The sequence below is a fragment of the Dermacentor albipictus genome, chromosome 3 (assembly GCF_038994185.2).
Source record: "Dermacentor albipictus isolate Rhodes 1998 colony chromosome 3, USDA_Dalb.pri_finalv2, whole genome shotgun sequence".
In the NCBI taxonomy this organism is placed as follows: Eukaryota; Metazoa; Arthropoda; class Arachnida; order Ixodida; family Ixodidae; genus Dermacentor; species Dermacentor albipictus.
In genome coordinates, this window is record NC_091823.1 from 185,574,992 (window position 1) to 185,596,955 (window position 21,964).

General features: G+C 45.7%; 1 protein-coding gene across 49 annotated transcripts in view; it reads right to left on the reverse strand.

The window, feature by feature from the left end:
• Nucleotides 1-21,964, reverse strand: part of LOC139057671 (collagen alpha-1(I) chain-like) — a 309,476-nt gene that overhangs the window by 97,980 nt on the left and 189,532 nt on the right. For all 49 annotated transcript variants that reach the window (XM_070536341.1, XM_070536339.1, XM_070536338.1 and 46 more), the window contains exons 3-5: nt 10,249-10,323; nt 5,046-5,120; nt 3,987-4,061 (exon numbers count right to left, since the gene is read on the reverse strand). In XM_070536341.1, coding sequence (XP_070392442.1) covers nt 3,987-4,061; nt 5,046-5,120; nt 10,249-10,323 — 225 coding nt within the window. The remainder of the gene's footprint in view (nt 1-3,986; nt 4,062-5,045; nt 5,121-10,248; nt 10,324-21,964) is intronic.

The following is a 21,964-nucleotide window of genomic DNA, read 5'->3' on the forward strand; positions in this document are numbered from 1 at the left end:
TTCTTCCCGCCTTCTAGACACCGCCTTCTAGACTGCTTGAAAAGTTTAGATAAAATTATAGACGAGTGGGTGACAGCGCATTTCAAAAACTGAGCAGTTATTTGATCAAGGCCGGGTGCAGATACCTTTAGATTCTCTGTGAATTTTGTTATTCCAACCCAGTCAATGATTATGGGATCCATTGTGGGAAAAAAGGGGCTGTTAAATACGGGTGATGAAAAAGACTAATCATCAGAAAATGAACATTTAGATACGTTATGCAGAGCAACACAGCACATATCAGATGGTATGACGTTCCCCGTTTCATCATATAGTTGAATATCTTGTTTCAGTTTACCACTAACCACTTCCCAAATTTGCGCGGTTTATTTCGAAGCAGCGAAGGAAGGGTGCTTGAAAAGAAATTATGCTTGGCCGCTTCAAGTTCACGCTTGTAATCAGAGACGCAATTTCGATAAGCTGTCCAGCGCTCAACATTATCAGTTCATACTGCTTTCCTGTAAATTCATTTTTTTTGTTTCATAGACGGCTGAGCAGTGGAATGAACCAAGGAGATCGAAATTTGGAATGAATTTTACGCAAAGGCCCATACTTCACGATAAGGGAAATCATTTTTGCTTCAAATGTTGCCCACTTCTGTTCTACACTATTATACGTGTAGAAGCGCAGGAACAATTCGCAAAAAGATTGCATTTCGATGTCAATAGCGGTGCTTTCGCGCTAGCATATTCTCTTATGATTTTGGTGTGCTGTGGCGCTCGCTCGAAAGGAAAGTTGCAAAGAAAGTGAAGGATGCAATGGTCACTTATCCAAGGCAAATATGTAAATACTGAAAACACATCTGGGATTGAAGTAAAGGCTAAATCTAGAACGTTTGATGAGGTAGTAATAACTCGCGTAGGTTTTTTCCTAATTGGGTGAAATTGAAATCATGACAGATATTTACAAAATCCGAGCTTTCATTTCTATGCGTACAAATAAAGCCATGGCTGCTATCCCCCAAAAATACCTGGGAAATTAAAATCACCTAATACTAGAAGGAGAGAATTTGGGTATTGTACAAGAATATTACTTAAAGCGTCGTATAAAGAGTTACAGAACGTAAAACAAGATTGAGGTGCATGGTAACAGGTAGAAATAATTACTTCATGACTTCTGAAACGAACGCATGTGCACACAATTTTTCGTGGAGATATGACTGGATTATCTTGACAGAAACGACGCGTTGATACTGCAATGAGCACAATACCGCCTTTTTTTCCGCTTCGATCAGACCTAAAGAACTTATAATCATTTTCACAGTGCAAAATTTCATTGTCAGAGATTTTACTTGAAAGCCAAGTTTCTGTCAGTACAACCACATCTACAGCTCAATCATCAATGATAGAAGTCAAATCATCTCGTTTGTGAATTACACTTCTAATGTTTGTAAAGACAAAAGATATGTTGCTCTTTGTAGGCGTGCCTCTCTTAGAAGACTTGTGATATCTCTTTGGCGGGTTATTCTGCCATGACGTAGAAGCGATTGTCGAAAGCGGAGAATGATGTGCAATCTGGAGAATTTCGTACAGAGTATTCGTTTTCGAGAAGTATATCAAGCATTTTTTGTTGATGAACAAACTATTGTATCACAAGGAAAAGGGCTGTCCGCTGGCCTTGCCCTACTCGGAAACTTTCTTTCGGCAGTTGCGGGTTGCTTGCAGAAGTCTTCCGAAATGCATGCACGTGATCCTTTAAGTTTGCCCATATGAGAAAATATAGCATCTTTTGTTTTAAAGCTTGTAAATTTTACAATTATTGGTCTACATTTAGCAGCTATGTATGCTCATAATTTATGAGCTCGAGATATACTGCCAGATGATAACTGCATACCTAAGCTACTTAATACAAGAGCTTTAACTTTTTCTTCCGATTGAGTCCAGGATTCACTTGACGAGTCAGCAAGACCGTAAAAAATTAGGTTCTCCCTACGTGCGCTGTCTTCAAAATCGTCTAGGATGCTCCAAAGTTCGGCACCTTCTTCAGGAACTCTGTCCGCAATTACTTGCTGCAGGCCATTAGTTTGGCACTCATCTAAATTGTTTACGCGGTCCTCTACGATGGTAAGTCTAGAGTTAATGGCAGACACAGTTTCTTCTAGGGTGATTTGACTTTGTTTCACGTCGTCGAGCATTATCCTTAGTTCATCATGACGTGATTGAACATGTGCAACAATAGTTTTAACAGCTGCTAACTCTGGCGGTAAATTCAGGTGGTCAGGTGCAGGGTTTTCTCATATGTCCCCAAACAATATTAGCAATTTCATAACATTGAAACAATCAGAAGTAATAGTGTAGAACATACTGGGGCATAGTAGGAGCAGCAGAAACACATTGTTTCATTTTTTACAATAGCAAGAAGGAGATTCACCAGTCTGCACCAAGAAAAGGAACAGGTTTATGGCCGGCTGCATCCCTGGTGCTCCCAACATGCCCACTGGAAGGTTCAGCTAGCATCTGGCTTTTTAAGTAGTCGGGTGGGTGTGATGGCACTGAAGATAGTGAAGCATCAGTATGAGGAAGCAGAACTCGTGCGTAGGTGAACCCTTCCAGTAGCGCGTATCGAGCATTAGACGGTGAAACAGGACATTGGGTTTCTATAGGAATATATATTATTTTTAATATATATTAATGACTTACCTTCACATGTGTCCTGTAATATCCGAATGTTCGCCGATGATTGTGTCATTTATCGAACTGTACGTAACACCAGCAATCAAACAGCCCTGCAGAAAGACCTCACCAATATACTAACATGGTGTGACGATTGGTTAATGAAACTTAATGTACAAAAATGTAAAGTTATGTCTTTCGCTCGTAGCAGTAATCCCCTGGTATTTCCCTACCAAATTAGAAGCATGCCTCTCGAACTAGCAGAGTCCTACAAATATCTAGGTGTCACTGTGTGCAATGATCTATCCTGGCATAAACATATTTCTAACATCATATCATCTGCTAATAAAACACTGGGTTTTTTAAAACGTAATCTCCGCCAGGCACCTCAAAACGTAAAACTGCTTGCCTACAAGTCCCTTGTTTGGGCAAAACTTGAATATGCATCTGCCATCTGGAGCCCGCACCAAACATATCTTATCACCTCACTTGAATCTGTTCAGAACCGCGCTACTAGGTTCATTCACTAACAATATTCATATGATGTCAGTATTTCCGCACTTAAAACACAATCCGGACTAATATTACTATCTAATCGCCGACGCATTGCTAGTCTTGAGCTCTATCACAAGTTCTTTTTCAGTACCCTTCATCATGCGCCGTACATCGTTCCTGCAGCACGCATCTCTCACCGCACCAGTCATCCGCAGCAAGTCGCACGGCCACGTGCCCGAACCACTCATTTTTCCACCTAATTCATTCCTCGAGCAGCTAAAGACTGGAGCGGCCTTCCTGCTGGCATTGTTAGCATCACTTGCCTGTCTTCATTCCTACAGCGTGTGATTGATCACTTTGAATATAACTTATGAAGTGTACCAAATGTGGAACTTATGTTAAACCTACCCCTTATGTAATACCCCATCCGGGGGTCTTTAAGGACAATAAACTGAACTGAACTGAACTGACAATGCATCATATATGGATGACGCCATTCCGGTTCCTTGAAATTGGTCCGGCGACACAGTTGCGCAGTGCAAAGCTGAACGCGTCACATCAAGTTGGCTGATCACCGTCGGGCATCTGGCGCATCCCGATGCAAGTGCAGCGAACTGCACCAAAAGAAGGCTGCGTCCCGGCTGATTCAACATGCCCAGATAGTGGAACATTAGGTCAGCAATTGTTCCCACCCACTGTTAACAGCGATCAGCCATTCTCATGGTCAAATGGACAAGGACGGTGGCCAAATGGTCAATGTTACTATAATGACAAGCAAAGCAGGTTTATGTTCTGCGCACACGTGGCCTGTCTGAAAATGAAGCATGTCATCCTGCTTACCGGGACCACCCATTCCAGGCGGTGGACGGCCAGGTGGAGGTGCTGCATGCGGTGGACCGACTGCTGCTGGACCTCCTGCATGCGAAGCACTTATGTAGTTTGAAGGTAAAGGATTTTTTAATTGCTAATGCAGAAATACGAAACATTACTCGCGCGTATGAAATAGCTTCGCATCGTTAAGTTGATCAGGGTGGTAACATCGTCAATTTGACTATTATCACGCAGACAACAAGTAGTTCAGCGCAGATATAAGTATGCTTGACAATGGGGCATATCATCCTGCATACCGTGACTAGCCAATCCAAGCAGTGGGCGGCCAGGCGGAGGTCCTGGCCCTACTGCTACTGGACCTCCTGCATGTGAAACTCTCATATATTTTTAATGTGAATGCTTTGTTGATTTATATAGCGAGAGAAATTTCAGTGATTGCTCGAAGTAGTGCGCAACAATTCTTCTCATGTTTTGAAATTCGATGCCTTCGTATTTCTTAATAAAATGCCCTTGATGATGCATAAATAAGAGATAATAGTCCAGCGTCTGAATGAGCATCGATCGTTGAATTGACAAGTGCGTTGACATGGTAATTGTCACAATTATTACCAGCACTAAACGGTGATGCTCATTGCTTGGTCTGCTTGAGAATTAAGCATCATGTCCTGCATACCAGGACCACCAAACCCATGTGGTATAACCCCTTGGAGATGGTGGACGTGACGGCGCAACTGCTCGTAGACATCATGCATGTGAAACTCGTATAAAGTTTGAAGGTGACGTCTTTTGCTTTCTATAGCGTAAGACAAGGTCAATGGTTGCTGAATCGCAAATGAAATGATTACCGCGATATTTCGAAAAGCGGCGCCTTTGTAAATCTTTAATCTAAGCAATTACGTTTGATGCAAGTATTATTAGGCACAGCTCGTTTCTGTGTGCATAGCTTCGAATCCTTGATTTGACAAAGGCGGTACCAAAATGGTGAATGTTTTCTAATGGCCAACACAGCATATTGATCTTCAGTACAGATGTGGATAGCTTGACAAAGAAGCATGTCATCGTGCTTACCGTGACCATCCAGTACAGGCGGCGGACGTCCAGGTGGAGGTCCTGGGCGTGGTGGCCCTACTGCTGCTTGGATTCCTGCATGTGATGCCCGTATGTAGGTTGAAGGTGAAGGGCTTTTTGATTTATAGAGTGCGAGATAAGGACAGCGATTGCTCGAAACGAAAGGATTATCACCGTATTGTTACGTAGGAAGACGCAGACGAAAAGCCAGGTACAAGTATATAAACAAGAAAATACGCTGTGCTTGGCCAAGAGGCAGCAGCCCGCGCTAGCTTCTAAATCGTCGTCGTCGTCTTCACACTGCTCGCCTCTTCGTGATCGCACATATTGCTCCGTAGCACTACCCCCGGCTGCAAAATCGCCGTCCCGGAGCGACTAAAGATTGGACTCGGAAGCAGTGCAGTAGGCCTTGAGCCTACTGACATGCATGACATCACTTGATGCCAGAGGAGAGGACGAGGTTGAACCCACAGGAGAAATTTCGTAAGTCACAGGTGTCACCTGGCGCAGCACATGGTAGGGCCCTTTGTATCGCTAAAGGAGCTTCTCTGAAAGTCCGACGTGACGGGAGGGCGACGACAGGAGCACGAGCGCACCAGGCAAAAACTGTACGTCGCGATGGCGGGCGTTTTAATGACACTGCTGAGTGGCTTGCGAGGCCGTCAGTCGAGCACGGGCAAGTTGGCGTGCATGGTCGGCGAGGGCGATGGCGTCGCGCGCATACTCGCTTGTTGAGATCGCAGCAGGAGGAAGTGCCGTGTCTAGGGGCAAGGTAGGTTCGCGACCGTACAGTAGATAAAATGGAGAAAATCTGGCGGTGTCGTGCCGGGAAGAATTGTATGCAAATGTTACGTAAGGAAGGGCAATGTCCCAGTCATGGTGGTCTTTGGAAACGTGTTTGGACAGCATATCGGTAAGAGTAGGGTTCAACCGCTCTGTCAGGCCATTGGTTTCAGGACGGTATGAGGTAGTAAGCTTATGTTGAATGGAGCAGGAACGCACAATGTCAGCGATAACTTTCGAAAGGAAGTTTCGACCAAGGTCAGTAAGCAGCTGTCACGGGGCGCCATGAAGCAGGATAATGTCAGGCAAGAGAAAGTCCGCGACGTCAGTGGCGCAACTGGTAGGGAGAGCCCGAGTGATGGCGTATCGGGTGGCGTAATCAGTCGCGACGGCTACCCATTAGTTCCCAGAGGATGATGTGGGAAAGGGACCGAGCAGGTCTAATCCAACACGAAAGAACGGTTCCACAGGGACGGTGATCGGCTGGAGATGACCGGCAGGTAGCACTTGAGGTGTTCTCCGGCGCTGGCAGGGATCAAAGGCAGCAACATAGCGTCGAACGGAGTGAGCGAGACCCGGCCAATAGAAGCGGCGGCGGACGCGGGGGTCGTACGTGCGGGTTACCCCAAGATGTCCTGCAATGGGTGCGTCATGCATCTCAAAGAGTACAGTCTGTCGTAGCTGTTTTGGCACGACAAGGAAAAGATCAGAGCCGTCAGGGAGGAAGTTCCTTCGATGCAGAATGCCACCCTGGAGGACATATCGGCGAACGGATACGTCGGTAGGTGTTGAGCGCAGACGCTCGATAACTGCTCGCAGCGATAGGTCTCGGTACTGCTCATCGGTGATGTTAGCGAAGGCAGACACATAGAAAATGCCGTTGGCGCTACTACTGTCAGCGTCGTCAGGCTCGTCGACCGGGTAGCGAGACAGGCAGTCAGCGTCCTTGTGTAGTCGGCCAGATTTATAGGTGACAGTATACGAATATTCTTGTAGGCGTAAGGCCCAGCGACAAAGTCATCCTGTAGGATCTTTCAGTGAACATAACCAGCAAAGCGCGTGATGGTCTTTGACAACAGAAAAGGGTCGGCCATATAAGTATGGGCGGAATTTCGCAACCGCCCAAACTAGGGTCACACACTCACGCTCAGCGATGGAATAGTTACGCTCCGTGGGTGAGAGGAGCCTGCTGGCGTAAGCGATAACACGGTCGTGGCCACGCTGGCGTTGTGCCAATACTGCGCCAATTCCGTGACCGCTGGCATCAGTACGGACTTCGGTAGGCGCAGAAAGATAGAAATGGGCCAGAATGGGAGGCGTTGTGAGAATGTCGATTAGATGTGAGAATGCAGAAGCCTCGTTATCGCCCCACTGGAAAGGGGCGTCTTTTTTCAAAAGCTCGGTTAGTGGTCGTGCTATGGCAGCGCAATTGCTCACGAAACGGCGGAAGTACGAACAAAGGCCGACGAAGCTGCGCACATCCTTGACACACTTCGGTACAGGGAAGTGCGCAACAGCATCGATCTTGCCTGGGTCCAGTTGCACTCCATTCGGGTCAACAAGATGTCCAAGGACGGTAATCTGACGCCGGCCGAATTGGCACTTCGATGCGTTGAGTTGCATACCGGCTCGACGAAAAACGTCCAGGACTGCTGAGAGGCACTCGAGGTGCGTAGCGAACGTTGGGGAGAATATGATAACGTCATGCAAGTAGCACAGGCACGTAGACCATTTGAAACCGTGAAGAAGGGAGTCCATCATGCGTTCAAAAGTGGCAGGAGCGTTACATAGACCGAACGGCATCACTTTGAATTGATAAAGACCGTCGGGTGTTACAAAAGCAGTCTTCTCGCGGTCGAGATCGTCCACGGTAATCTGCCAGTAGCCGGAGCGAAGTTCGATAGAGGAGAAATAGCGAGCACCATGGAGGCAGTCAAGGGCGTCATCAATCCGAGGTAGGGGATCATTTTTGGTAACCCTGTTAAGGTGCCGATAGTCCACGCAAAAGCGCCAAGAGCCATCCTTCTTTTTGACCAGTACAACAGGTGACGCCCATGGACTATATGATGGGCCAAGAATGTTCTTGGCAAGCATTTTGCGAACTTCTTGTATAACTTGACGCTCAGCTGGTGACACTCGATACGGGCGGCGATGAATAGGAGGGGCATCGCCGGTAGTAATGCGATGTTTGACAGCTGTAGTTTGGGCCAAAGGAGGATCGTTAAGTCAAAATTATCCTGGTAGGAAAACAGAACGCGGTAGAGTTCACGAGCGTGCTCGGACGGAAAGTCGGGCGCAATCATTTTCTGTAAGTACGCAATGGTACGATTTGCCGACTGCGATGGTAGAGGAGTATCTGATGAAGTGTCGTCTCCCGCAATGGATGCTACTGAGTGATCCTCGAATGAGCAAAGCTGGGCCAGAGACATCCCGCATGGCAGCACTTGTGTCGTCAAGCCGAAGTTGACCACTGGCAGGCAGACGCAATTCGCCGTAATAGATAAAACTGTATGAGGTACTGTGATCCCGTGTGTAAGGAGGACGTCTTGCACAGGAGCCGTGATGTAGTGACCGTCGGGGACTGGTGGGGAAGACACTAGGTCAACGTGGGTCAGTGCCGAAGGTGGCAAGCGAACGAAGTCGACGGAACTGAGGCGACTGGGGTGTGATTCAGCCGGATCCAGAACAGGCAGGTCAAGGCGGAGAGTACTGGCGGAACAATCGATGAGAGCAGAATGAGCGGAGAGGAAGTCTAAGCCGAGGATGATGTCGTGGGGACAGTGGGCGATGACTGTGAATAGCACGATTGTTGAGCGATCGGCAAAGGAGACGCGGGTGGTACACATACCAATTACGGGGGCTGTTCCGCCATCGGCGACACGGACAACAGGCGTCGTGGCGGGCGTGATAATTTTCTTGAGCCGGTTACGAAGGTCAGTGCTCATTACGGACAAATGCGCCCAGTGTCTATGAGTGCAGACACAGAAACACCATCGACTTGCACGTCAAGAAGGTTCAGATGAGTGGGCAACGTCAGTAGAGGATTTGGCGGCGTAGGGAGCAATGCAGCGTCACCTCGAGGTGCTGCATCGTCTAGTTTTCCGGCTGAGAGCAGCGTCAAAAGGGAGACGGCGAATAGGAGCGACGGGGCTGGGGAGAGTGAGATCGTCGTTGTTGGGGCGAAGGCGAACGAGAATAGGAGGGGTTCGGTGCAGGAGAATCAGCGGCGGTGTTATCGGAGCGTGCGGCATAGGGACGAGAAGGGCCACCTGGGGGGCGACAGTAGGCAGTATAAGTAGACCGGGTCGGGGAACTCCAGCGACTGCGATAGTGCCGAGAAATGTGCCCGATTCGATGCCAGTGGGAACAAGTGGGCTTGTCGTCAGCAGTGCGCCATTCAGATGGGTTGCGGAAACGTGGTGGGTAAGAAGATGCGGGACGGGGCGGAATCGAAGAAGCCGGGCGGGTATCAGGACGACGGGCCGAGGAGATGGTGTGAAGACCCATGTTTTCGAACTATTGGCGGACAACTGCCTGGATCAGTGAGACCGTGACTGCAGATGTGTTGGCGGGACTGGAGTCGAAGGCAGCCGGATAGGCGGCCTCGATCTCACGCCGGATCTCACGCGAAGCTCCGTGACGAGGTACAGGGAACGTCCACCTCCACCAGATATGTTACGTAGGAAGGTGCAGACGAAAAGCTATGTACAAGTATATTTACAAGAAAATACGCTGCGCTCGGCCAAGAGGCAACAGCCCGCGCTAGCTTCTAAATCGTCGTCGTCGCCTTCACACTGCTCGCCTCTTCGTGATCGCACATATTGTTCCGTAGCAATATTTTGAAAGCGGTTCCTTTGCATTTCTCTAAAAAATCCCTTACTACTGATGCGGAAATACGAGACATTGCTCCCGCCTGTGTAGATAGATGCGCGTCGTCGAGCTGACAAGGGCGGTGACATGGTCAAGGCGAATGCTATTACCAACATTGTAAGTTGGTGTTCATTGCACATCTGGTCCTGCTGAGATTAAAACTTCGCATCCTGCGAACAAGAACTACCAATCGGGGGTGGTAGAAGGCCAGATGGAGCTGCTGGACGTGGTGGCCCAATTACTGTTAAACCACCTGCTGTGAACGTCGTGTATAATTGGAAAGTAAGGCCTTCTTTGTTTAGATAGTATGGGATTACAGTAAGGATTGTTAAAACGGAAGCGAAAAGATTATCTCGACATTTTGAAATGCGGTGAAATTTCTAAAATTTGCCTTTGCAACTGATGCAGATATAGAAGACAGTACTCTTTGCTGCATAAAGAGCTTCCCATCATTCAATGGACAAGGACGGTGGCCAAATGTTTAATGCTACACTAATGACCAACAAAGCAAGCTTATTATGTTCATGCAGGCTTAGGTCGTGCTGCTCACCGGGACGACCCATTCCAGGTGGTGGACGGCCAGGTGGAGGTGCTGCACGTGGTGGCCCAGCTGCTGCTGGGCCTCCTGCATAGGAAGGTGTTATGTAGCTTGAAGCTAAAGGTTGTGAAACACAGACTGTTAGGCCATTAGGTGGATTATGTAGTGTCGTTGAACGGAAATGTAGCAGGAAGAAAGTGAGCGGAAATGACAGGCGCAAACTTAAAATTGCAGTTTATTGAAAGCTTTTCCAGGAAGCGCAGGGCCGCACATGCGCTGCCAAAAGGCAGATACAAAGCTCACGCACAATCACATGTAAAAATTGTAAACAAATGGTAACGCTGGATGATTTACCAATTTTACCAAATTATTTACCTGGAGATATACCAAACTTCTTTATCATTGAGGGTAACTGACCGGACACTGAAAAAAGTGGCAGATTGTGTGTATATCTGGCCAGCTTCAATAATTTTTCTCGCCAGTCTGGCATTACAGTTGTTTAATAAAGCTGCCTTTATAAATAGTAGGGTGCAACCGCAATCTTTAACGTGTGCAGGTAGGTGCACACAACCCGCAACAGCATATAAAGACGCTGAGTGCGCCATGAGTCGGTCATATAAACATCGATCCGGTGGCTCAATGTAAAATTTATTGCGGTGAAGCGGTGGCGTGGAGGTAGAGTATCCGCCTCAGGTGCAAGTGGACCGTTGTTCGAATCCCGGTGCCGCGCAAAAAGCCGCGCATTGATAAAATTGCACAAAGAGGCCTGGAGTGCGGCCTGATCCCTGTGACCAGAGCCAGTAACGCGCTCCCTCATCAGAGCAGGATTAGCCACCCGCGCGCAGTACTCGGCCACAACCTCCCATGTGAATACAACAATCAAACCCGGACCCTCAGTCCCCAGTGGCTGCGAATCAAATGACCATGGGGGCGGCCAGACTTGTGACGCAGGAGAGGGTGCTAACAACACCTGGGTCCGAACAGGCCGCCATTTGAATGTGAACCTGGCAACGTTTAACGCTAGAACGTTATCTAGTGAGGCGAGTCTAGCAGTCCTATTGGATAAAATAGAGGGCAGTAAATCGGATATAATATGCCTCAGTGAAGTTAGGAGGACAAAAGAAGCATACACAGTGTTAAAAAGTGGGCACGTCCTGCGCTACCGAGGCTTAGCGCAGAAGCGAGAACGATGAGTCAGATTCCTGATTAATAAGGATATAACTGGTAACATACAGCAATTCTATAGCATTAACGAGAGTGTCGCAGGTCTTGTTGTGAAACTTAATAAGAGGTACAAATTGAAGGTCCTAAAAGTCTAGGCCCCTACATCCAGTCATGATGACCAGGAAGTCGAAAGGTTTTATAAAGACGTGAAATCGGCGATGGGTAAAGAAAAAAAAATATGTACTGATGGGCGACTTCAATGACAGGGTAGGCAAGAAGCAGGCTGGAGACAAGGCAGTGGGCGAATATGGCATAGGCACTAGGAATAGCAGCAGAAAGTTATCAGTAGAGTTGAACAGAACAATATGCGGATAATGAATACCTTTTCCGTAAGCGGGATAGCCGAAAGTGGACGTGTAGGAGCCCGAACTGCGAGACTATAAATGAAATAGACTTCATACTCCGCACTAACCCTGGCATCATAAAATATGTGTACATGCTATGCAAGGTGCGCTGCAGCGACCATAGGATGGTAAGAACTCGAATTAGCCTGGACTTGAGGAGGGAACGGAAGAAACTGGCACATAGGAAGCCGATCAATGAGTTAGCGGTAACAGGGAAAATAGAGGAATTCCAGATCAAGCTACAGAAAACGTATTCGGCCTATACTCAGGAAGAGGACCTTAGTGTTGAAGCAATGAACGCCAATCTTGTGGGCATCATTAAGGAGTGTGCAATAGAAGTCGGTGGTAACTCCGTTAGACAGGATACCAGTAAGCTATCGAAGGAGTCGAAAGATCTGATGAAGAAACGCCAATGTATGAAAGCCTCTAACCCTGCTACTAGAATAGAACTGGCAGAACTTTCGAAGTTAATCAATCAGCGTAAGCCAGCTGACATAAGGAAGTATAATATGGGTAGAATTGAACATGCTCTCAGGAACGGAGGAAGCCTAAAAGCAGTGAAGAAGAAACTAGGAATAGGCAAGAATCACATGCATGCGTTAACAGAAAAAGCCGGCAATATTATAACTAATATGGATGAGATAGTTCAAGTGGCTGAGGAGTTATATAGAGATTTATACAGTACCAGTGGCATCCACGACGACAATGGAAGAGAGAATAGTCTAGAGGAATTCGAAATCCCACAGGTAACGCTGGAAGAAGTAAAGAAAGCCTTGGGAGTTATGCAAAGGGGGAAAGCAGCTGGGGAGGATCAGGTAACAGCAGATTTGTTGAAGGATGGTGGGCAGATTGTTCTAGAGAAACTGGCCACCCTGTATACGGAATGCCTCATGACCTCGAGCGTACTGGAATCTTGGAAGAACTCTAACATAATCCTAATCTATGAGAAAGGGGACGCCAAAGACTTGAAAAATTATAGACCGATCAGCGTACTGTCAGTTTCCTACAAACTATTTACTAAGGTAATCGCAAATAGAATCAGGAACACCTTAGACTTCTGTCAAGCAAAGGACCAGGCAGGATTCCGTAAAGACTACTCAACAATAGACCATATTCACAAAATCAATCAGGTGATCGAGAAATGTGCAAAATTTTACCAACCCTTATGTATAGCTTTCATTGATTACGAGAAAGCCTTAGATTCTTTTGAAACCTCAGCAGTCATGGAGGCATTACGGAATCTGGGTGTAGACGAGCCGTGTGTAAAAATATTGAAAGATATCAATAGCGGCTCCACAGCCACCGTAGTCCTCCGGAAAGAAAGCAACAAAATTCCAATAAAGAAAGGCGTGAGACAGGGAGATACGATATCTCCAATGCTATTCACAGCGTGTTTACAGGGAGTATTCAAAGGCCTGGATTGGGAATTGGGGATTAAAGGTAAGGGAGATTACCTTAGTAACTTCCGATTTGCTGATGATATTGTCCTGCTTAGTGACTCAGGGGACCAAATGCAATGCATTCTCACTGACCTGGAGAGGCAAATCGGAGGAGTGGGTCTAAAAATTAATCTACAGGAAACTAAAGTAATGTTTAGCAGTCTTGGAAGAAAACTGCAATTTACAATAGGTAGTGAGGCACTAGAATTTGTAAGGGAATATATCTGCTTAGGGCAGGTAGTGACGGCGGATCGGGATCATAAGTCGGAAATACTCAGAAGAATAAGATTGGGCTGGGGTGCGTTTGACAGGCATTCTCAGATCATAAACAGCAGGTTACCATTATCCCTCAAGAGAAAAGTGTATAATAGCTGTGTCTTACCAGTACTCAACTACGGGGCAGAAATCTGGATGCTTACGAAAATGGTTCTACTTAAATTGAGGACGACGCAACGAGCTATGGAAATAAGAATGATGGGTGTAACGTTAAGGCATAAGAAAAGAGCCGATTGGGGGAGGGAACAAACGTGAGGTAATGACATCTTAGTTGAAATCAAGAAAAAGAAATGGGCATGGGCAGGACATGTAATGAGGAGGCAAGATAACCGATGCTCATTAAGGGTTATGGACTGGCCTCCAAGGGAAGGGAAGCGTAGCAGGGTGCGGCAGAAAGTTAGGTGGGCGCATTAGATGAAGAAGTTTGCAGGGACGACATGGCCACAATTAGTACATGACCGGGGTTGTTGGAGAAGTATGGAAGAGGTCTTTGCCCTGCAGTGGACGTAACCAGGCTGCTGCTGATGATGAATTACCGATATGCACAGCAGCATTACTTTCCACGGCAAGTTTCTAAGGCAACACCATATGCACTAGAGGCGCTTTTTTCCCTCTCTGAACCATCGAAGTCATGGCTGAGTGCTGGCTTCTCCGTCTCATACTCCGGAGACCCTGGTTCGATTCCCAGCCAGCCCAGCTTGCAAGTTGTTTTTATTTATGAATTGCCTTCCGCCATTTCTCGCTCACGGCCAACGCTGCCAACCCCGATGGCAGCGGCTTTTCTGCGACACGAGCTCCCTAACCATGTCGCTTTAATATGGGAGAGGCCTTTGCGCTGCAGTGGGCGTAACTAGGCTGATGATCATGAAAATTTAGCGCTGTGGAGCGGAATCTGGCGAACGACCTCATTTTCAGAAGTCACAATTGTGTTTACATGTCTCTTCTCACATGCATTTCTTGCCCTTTTCGCCCCGATCACTATTACAGAGCACAACTGCGGAAGCTAAGATGGGGCTGCAAAACTACGTCCACCTCATGCTTGCGTCCTACTCTCTGCAGGTTGTGCGAAACTGCATGAATGTATTGCATCATCACAATCTTTTTTTTGTTACCGTTTTGTCTATTTGGTTACGGTGGGTCCCATGCTAAGCTTCTTTGAAAACGTACCTATCACGGCCAGGAACAGACTGGAGGAATAACCCGAGCTTTCCAGCCGTGACATCTGCAAACTGAAGTTGTGCTCGACCTTGTGCGTACAAGATTTTCTCAAAGCCGAATTCAGGCACGACAAAGCAATCGCTTGTTTCACAAGCTTATACACAAGGAGTCATAAAGAAGAAGGCCGTTCTTGGAGCGTTGTAAATATTTCCAACAAACATTGTCAGAAAAATACAAATTAGACTGGTTAATCGGAAAAATATACAAGCGTGCAATCGGACTCTCCATCACCACTAGCAACGATAGACTACTGCAGCTAGGTCTCCACAATTCACTAGATGAGCTAATCGAGGCACAACGAATAGTACAATGCCTGTCCAGAACTAAAACAGGTTGGCAAATATTGGATCGCCTAGGTATAAGGTATCATACCCAACATGGCGTCAAAGTAGATATGCCAAGACACATCAGAGAAAGGATAACCATCCCTCCAATGCCCTAGAATATGCATCCTACCCCCCATCATGGTAGACGGGAAAGCAGAGCACGCAATATACAGAAGAGATTCGGTAACAGCAAGGATACCACATTTGTAGACGCAGCTAGGTACAGACACAAGCGCGCCTACACAGCAGTGGTGATACATTACGAGGGAAAATGCACGACGAGCGCTACAGTCAACACGCTACATGCAGAAACCGCAGAGGAAATAGCTATTGTGTTAGCCATAGCACAAACACCAGTGGGTGTAATCATCAATGATTCCCAGACTGCCATACGAAACTTCGACAACGGTCGAATCTCCCCAGAGGCACTACGACTCCTAAAATGAGCTAATAACAAAGACAAAAGTGTCGATCTCATCTCGACACCCGCTCACACACTACGAGACGGTAGCAATAAGGTGGCGCACCGCATGGCTCGAGAACGTATGGACCGAGCCTCGGTAAACCCCGCCTCACCGACTACCGATGAATAGGAGTGGGAAGACCGAATGACCAGATTTGACGAAATTTTACAAAACCATACATTCCAGAAGCGTACATTCCCGCCACCACACCCAAAATAAGCACAAACCAGTCGTAGAATGGCTGCATTTACAGACCAGATCCTATCCGTGTCCAGCAATTATGCACCTAATACACCCAAATTTACACCCAACGGACAAGTGCAGACATTGCAACTATAGAGCCACCCTGGATCATACACTATGGGAATCTACGGCTGTAATACAGGGTAACGGTGATGCAGCCTTTAACTGCGACAGCCTCCGCGTGTGCTGGGAGTCTGCGTTGCTCAGCTCGGACCTGCAGCACCAACTCTGGGTCGTTCAGCGAGCCGAGGAAGCTGCCAAGGGTCAACAACCGTTGGTTGAAACCTAGGTGGGGTCCAGGCCCACCCCACCAAATCGCAGGGCACTGAATAAAGTTATTTGAATGAATGAATGAATGAATGAATGAATGAATGAATGAATGAATGAATGAATGAATGAATGAATGAATGAATGAATGAATGAACATGGTCGTCCAGTGTAATATAGTAAGCGAGGTTGGATGAACGGACGGATGGATGTTATGAGCGTCCCCTTTGCAAGGTGGTGGTGGGTTTCGCCACGAAGCTCTTGCTGTTATACTGCCTAATGTCCAACCTAGGTTAAAAAAAGAAAAAAAATCACTATGAACACCCCCAACTAAATTTCCTGACCCGCTATTGCAAACTTTGCTTTTGTACATCTCCCTTTTTTGTTGTGTCCCCACTTTTCTTCCACCAACCTTCCAATCGCCTCTTACTAATCTCTATTGCGGAAACGTCTTCTTTTCTCCTGCTCTCGCTGAGCTCAAGGGCTTCAACGAGGCCAGTGGTGCCTAAATCGACCGCTGGGCAGACGTATTCACATTCTAATAAAACATGCTCCATCGTTTCCCTAGCGTTACCACAGCAAGCACATGCTTCTTCTTCCTTCTTATATTCCACTTTATAGCTGCGTGTTCTATCTCGCTTCGAAAAGTAATGAGCTTACCTTTGAGTTATCATAAATTGTTTCTTTCCCGATTCCGTTTTTCCCTCTTAAGTAGTTACTCATGGCTGCATTCTTTTCCACTGCCGCCACCCATGAGATTATTTCAGCCTCTCATACTTTTCGCTTGCCGCATCTTTGTTCCTGTGTAGGCCATGCTACAGGCCGCGCACTTGCTGGTAAGCTTCCTAGCTCTTTTCGTCCATTGTGACGCAATGTTATTCCTTTACAGATACCTCAACATTCTCCCCACCCATATACTTTCTACCATATTCCTCAGTAGTTCTTCATAATCAATTTTACTGTGAGGTTCCTTTACTTCAAAACAAGTCCAACCGATATCACCCCGCATTGCTTCATTTGCTTCAGAGTGGGCACGGGACCAACGTTGGCAGCGTTGTGCTTAATCGGCACGTTTTTGCGATGCAGGCGGTGTTATCGCTAGCCCTTGCTTGGCTCTCGTCAGCTCCCGAATCCCGGACCAGCCTTACCTCACCGTTGCCGAGCTTCGACTACAACCATGGCTCCTACCCCGATGGCCCATTTCTGGTTTCAACTTCCGTCGCACAGCTCCCGCCAGTCTACCCAGCGCCATCGTCAACGTCATCACTTCTACCTGAGAATTTAAACAGCTGGCACTCTGGCACGCTCTTCAGTGGGCACGGGACCAACGTTGGCAGCGTTGCGCTTAATCGGCACGTTTTTGCGATGCAGGTGCGTACACGGTTCTTGCTATACACTAAAAAAACTGATGAACTCTGCCTGATTGTATTCCCGTGCCCACGGGTGTTGTGCGAGTCGTTGCTCGAGTGCTACGCAATGTCGATTTTATTGTTATGCGCTGGAGACATTGAATCTAACCCTGGACCTAACACACGTACTGTCGCCTTATCTGAACTTGATGATTTACCTGATGATCCCCCAGACCAAATGAAGATCATGTTTAAACTGCTTAAGGACGTACACTCTCGTTCACTACAGTCTTCTAAGTGTCAAACCGAACTTGTTTCAGATGTGAAAGCCATTAAAAACGGACAGAAAAGCATACAAACTGAGTTAGCAGGTATCAAGAAAAGGCTTGACGATTTAGAAGAAAAATCAAAATCCCTAGACCGTTTCGACACTAACCTAACACGCATGCAAGACAACGTAGATAGCCTTGCTGCTCAGAACAGCTCCTTATTATCGCGTCTGGATGATCTGGAGGACAGGTCTCGTCGCGATAATTTAATATTTCATGGCCTTCCCGACTCGAAAGAAACCTGGCAACAGACAGAAGAAAAACTAACCTCAGTACTTAACGCTGCTCTTGGATCTTTTCCCAGTAGTTCAATTCAGCGAGCCCACCGGCTCGGCACTTACCAAGCTAACAAATGTCGCCCGATAATTGCTAAATTTACTAACTACAAAGCGAAAGAATCGGTACTTTCATCACGCGCGCAGTTAAGACCTAACAACATTGCAGTTAATGAGGACTTTTCACCCGCAACTCGACTAGCCCGTAAAAAACTAATTGAGTTTGCGAAATCACAACCAGACTCGCCACAGTTTAAACTCAGCCACAAGAAACTGCTACTCAACAACAAATGCTACATGTACCACTCTAACTCGAATAGTATTCAGGAAATGCCAAGACGCAACGTCGGCCTAAACCATGTTTCAGCTGCCTCGCAACACGTTCCTACCTAGGGACACGTGAGGGGCAGTGGGCATGCGCAAAATAATCAAGTCAGCATCCTTTATACTAACATCAGAAGTGTTCTGAAAAACCGTGACTCATTATCATCCGCAATTGGCACGTGTTCAGCCCATATAATAGCTTTAACTGAAACATGGCTCTCAAATGACATTCAAGACTCAGAACACCCGCCGTGGTTGCTCAGTGGCTATGGTGTTGGGCTGCTGAGCACGAGGTCGCGGGATCGAATCCCGGCCACGGCGGCCGCATTTCGATGGGGGCGAAATGCGAAAACACCCGTGTGCTTAGATTTAGGTGCACGTTAAAGAACCCCAGGTGGTCAAAATTTCCGGAGTCCTCCACTACGGCGTGCCTCATAATCAGAAAGTGGTTTTGGCACGTAAAACCCCAAATATTATTATTATTATTAAGACTCAGAACTGTTTCATGATAGCAAACAATTCACGATATACCGCTGTGACCGAGCAGAGCGCCGTGGTGGCGGCGTACTTCTTGCCCTTTCGAAACGCATCCCATCGTCACCCATTCACATCAGCACCAATCTAGAATCAGTGTGGGCTACAGCAACTCTGAACCATCAAAAGGTAATTTTAGGCGTTTGCTATCGTCCACCTTCCTCGTCACCCGCATTTACCAACGAATTGCATGATATCATTAGTACCATTACGACAAAGTTTCCTTCTGCACCTCTTTTCTTATTTGGTGACTTTAATTTTCCTAATATAGTTTGGAACAGTGATATACCTAACTTATTATCTTCTTCTTCTGATTCAAAAGATTTCTTGGGTATTTGTACTACATTTTCATTAACTCAATTAGTCACACAAGCGACGAGATTAACATCCACTTCCGCAAACATTCTCGATTTGATCCTAACCAATCGTCCCGATTATGCCTCTACCATCCATTACTTACCGGGTATCAGTGACCACTTATTGCTAAATATTCATTTTAATACTGCGTTTGTGAAACTTCCGAAGACTAAAAAAATAATTAGAGACTACAAGAGAGCTAACTTCGAAGCAATAAATAATGAACTCAGTCTATTTCTTAACATATTCATGAGTGATTTTGAAAATCGTAGTGTGCAGTCAAACTGGAACATGTTTTCAGCAGAGGTAAATCGCATAATCAATAAACACATCCCAACCCGTACTATAACATGCAACCCGCGCGCGCCTTGGTACAATAATCATTTAAAACGACTATCCAACAAAAAAAAGACGACTGTATCGTTCCGCGACGCAATCACCCACTGACTCACGTTGGAAAGCCTACACATTAGCATCTAACACCTATGTAGCCGCACTCAAATGCGCTAAAGAAACATTCTTATCAACCACATTACCATCTATGCTGATAACTAACGTAAAAAAATTTTGGCGTGTCATACATCCACCTTCCGATGATTCTATCACTCTTAACACTTGCTCTGGTAACCCTGTGCCGAAAAACCTATGCGCAACTCTCCTGAATAATAACTTTGTTAAAAATTTCTCGTGCACAGTTGATATTGAACTACCTATCTTGAATGACTATAACTTCTTAACTATGCCTCCAGTGACTGTTGAAGTTCCCGGAGTTATTCGACTAATAGACTCATTGAAGATGGATTCGTCACCCGGCTTTGATAACATCAGTGCTAAATTTCTGAAAAACACCTGCACTTATAGTTCCATTATACTAACCAAAATATTTCAACAATCACTCAACACATCTACTGTTCCATCAGAATGGAAAATAGGAAAAATAATTCCTTTGCACAAATCTGGCAGCAAAACATCACCTACAAATTATCGCCCGATATCATTAACCAGTACCTGCTGCAAACTGCTAGAACACGTTATTTTTACTAAAATTGCGGATTTTCTTGAATCTGATTCATTTTTTTCGTCATCACAACATGGTTTTCGAAAATCATTCTCATGTGAATCACAATTATTAACATTTACTCACAAACTACACCAAATACTTGACTGTTCTTCTCTTGCCGATTGCATCTTTTTAGATTTTTCGAAAGCCTTCGACAAAGTGTGTCATAAACTTTTACTTTATAAACTAAGCAAATTAAACCTCGATCATAACGTTCTCAAATGGATTGAGTCATTTCTCGCTAACCGTTCTCAGTTCGTAACAGCTAATGGCCATGACTCACCTCATAGCGACGTTCAGTCCGGTGTGCCCCAAGGTTCCGTCCTGGGACCTTTATTATTCCTTATCTACATTAATGACTTACCTTCAGCAATAACCTCTGACATACATTTATTTGCAGATGACTGTGTAATCCTTAGAGAAATAACTAACGAACACGACATCTCCCTGCTTCAGGCCGATCTCAATAACGTCAGCAAATGGTGCCGATTGTGGCGAATGGAACTCAACATTAACAAATGCAAATTTCTGAGAGTATCCAGATCTAACGATAATCTGCCTGTGTACTACTTGAATAATGTTGCTTTAGAATCTACTAACTCATATAAGTATTTAGGCCTACATATAACATCTAAATTAACATGGAATCATCACGTCGAATACATAATTAATCAAGCTAACCGCTTGATGGGATACTTACGCCGTAACTTTTCTCATGCTCCCACTCCTTTAAAATTACTACTTTATAAAACCCTGTTACGGCCAAAATTAGAGTACGCTGCAGCTATATGGGACCCTTACCACGAAAACCTAATACATTCCCTTGAACTCATCCAAAACAACGCCACTCGTTTTATTCTATGGAATTACTACCATGGTGCGAGTGTTTCTTCAATGAAATCGAATCTGGGTCTTCAACCACTAGCAACACGTCGAAAAATTTCCCGCCTTTCATTTTTGCATAAGCTGTATCACCACCCTACACTTCACCCAAAATTCATATCGCTACCATACTACTTATCTCACCGTACAGATCATCATCATAAAGTTAGAATTGGTACATGTAACACGACACACTTTTTACACTAATTTTTGCCACGTACGTCGAAAGATTGGAATGAACTTCCTTCTGACATTGTTTCCATTAATAACAATGATCATTTTCGAAAAGCACTAGCTAACAATATACAATAGCAAACATTTGTACGAACTGCTCCTGGTGTTTTCCTTTTTCTTGTTTAATGTTACTTTTATATGTCAAGTTCTATTACTGCATTTTTCATACGTATAGCTAACAGCTGGTGTTTATAGCTGATGTTTTCCTTTTTCTTGTTTAATGTTACTTTTATATGTCAAGTTCTATTACTGCATTTTTCATACTTATAGCTAACATTGTATAATTAGCAAATATTGTGTATAAGCTCATGATTTATTTCCTCCTTATTTGTTGTATAACCCACTCCCCTCTCTAATGCCGAAAGGCCCTGAGGGTAAATAAATAAATAAATAAATAAATTTGTTGACTTTCCGTGAGCGCCCAATGCGAGGCGTCCCAGTAACCTTTGGTTCCTATCATCCTGATTCAAAGCAAACAACCGCATTTCCAAAATTAGGACCTGGAAACATTACACCTTTCCCCATGCCCCGGAGCACCTCGCACCTATTCTATCCCCATAGCGCTCTGTGCTTCATTATGGCT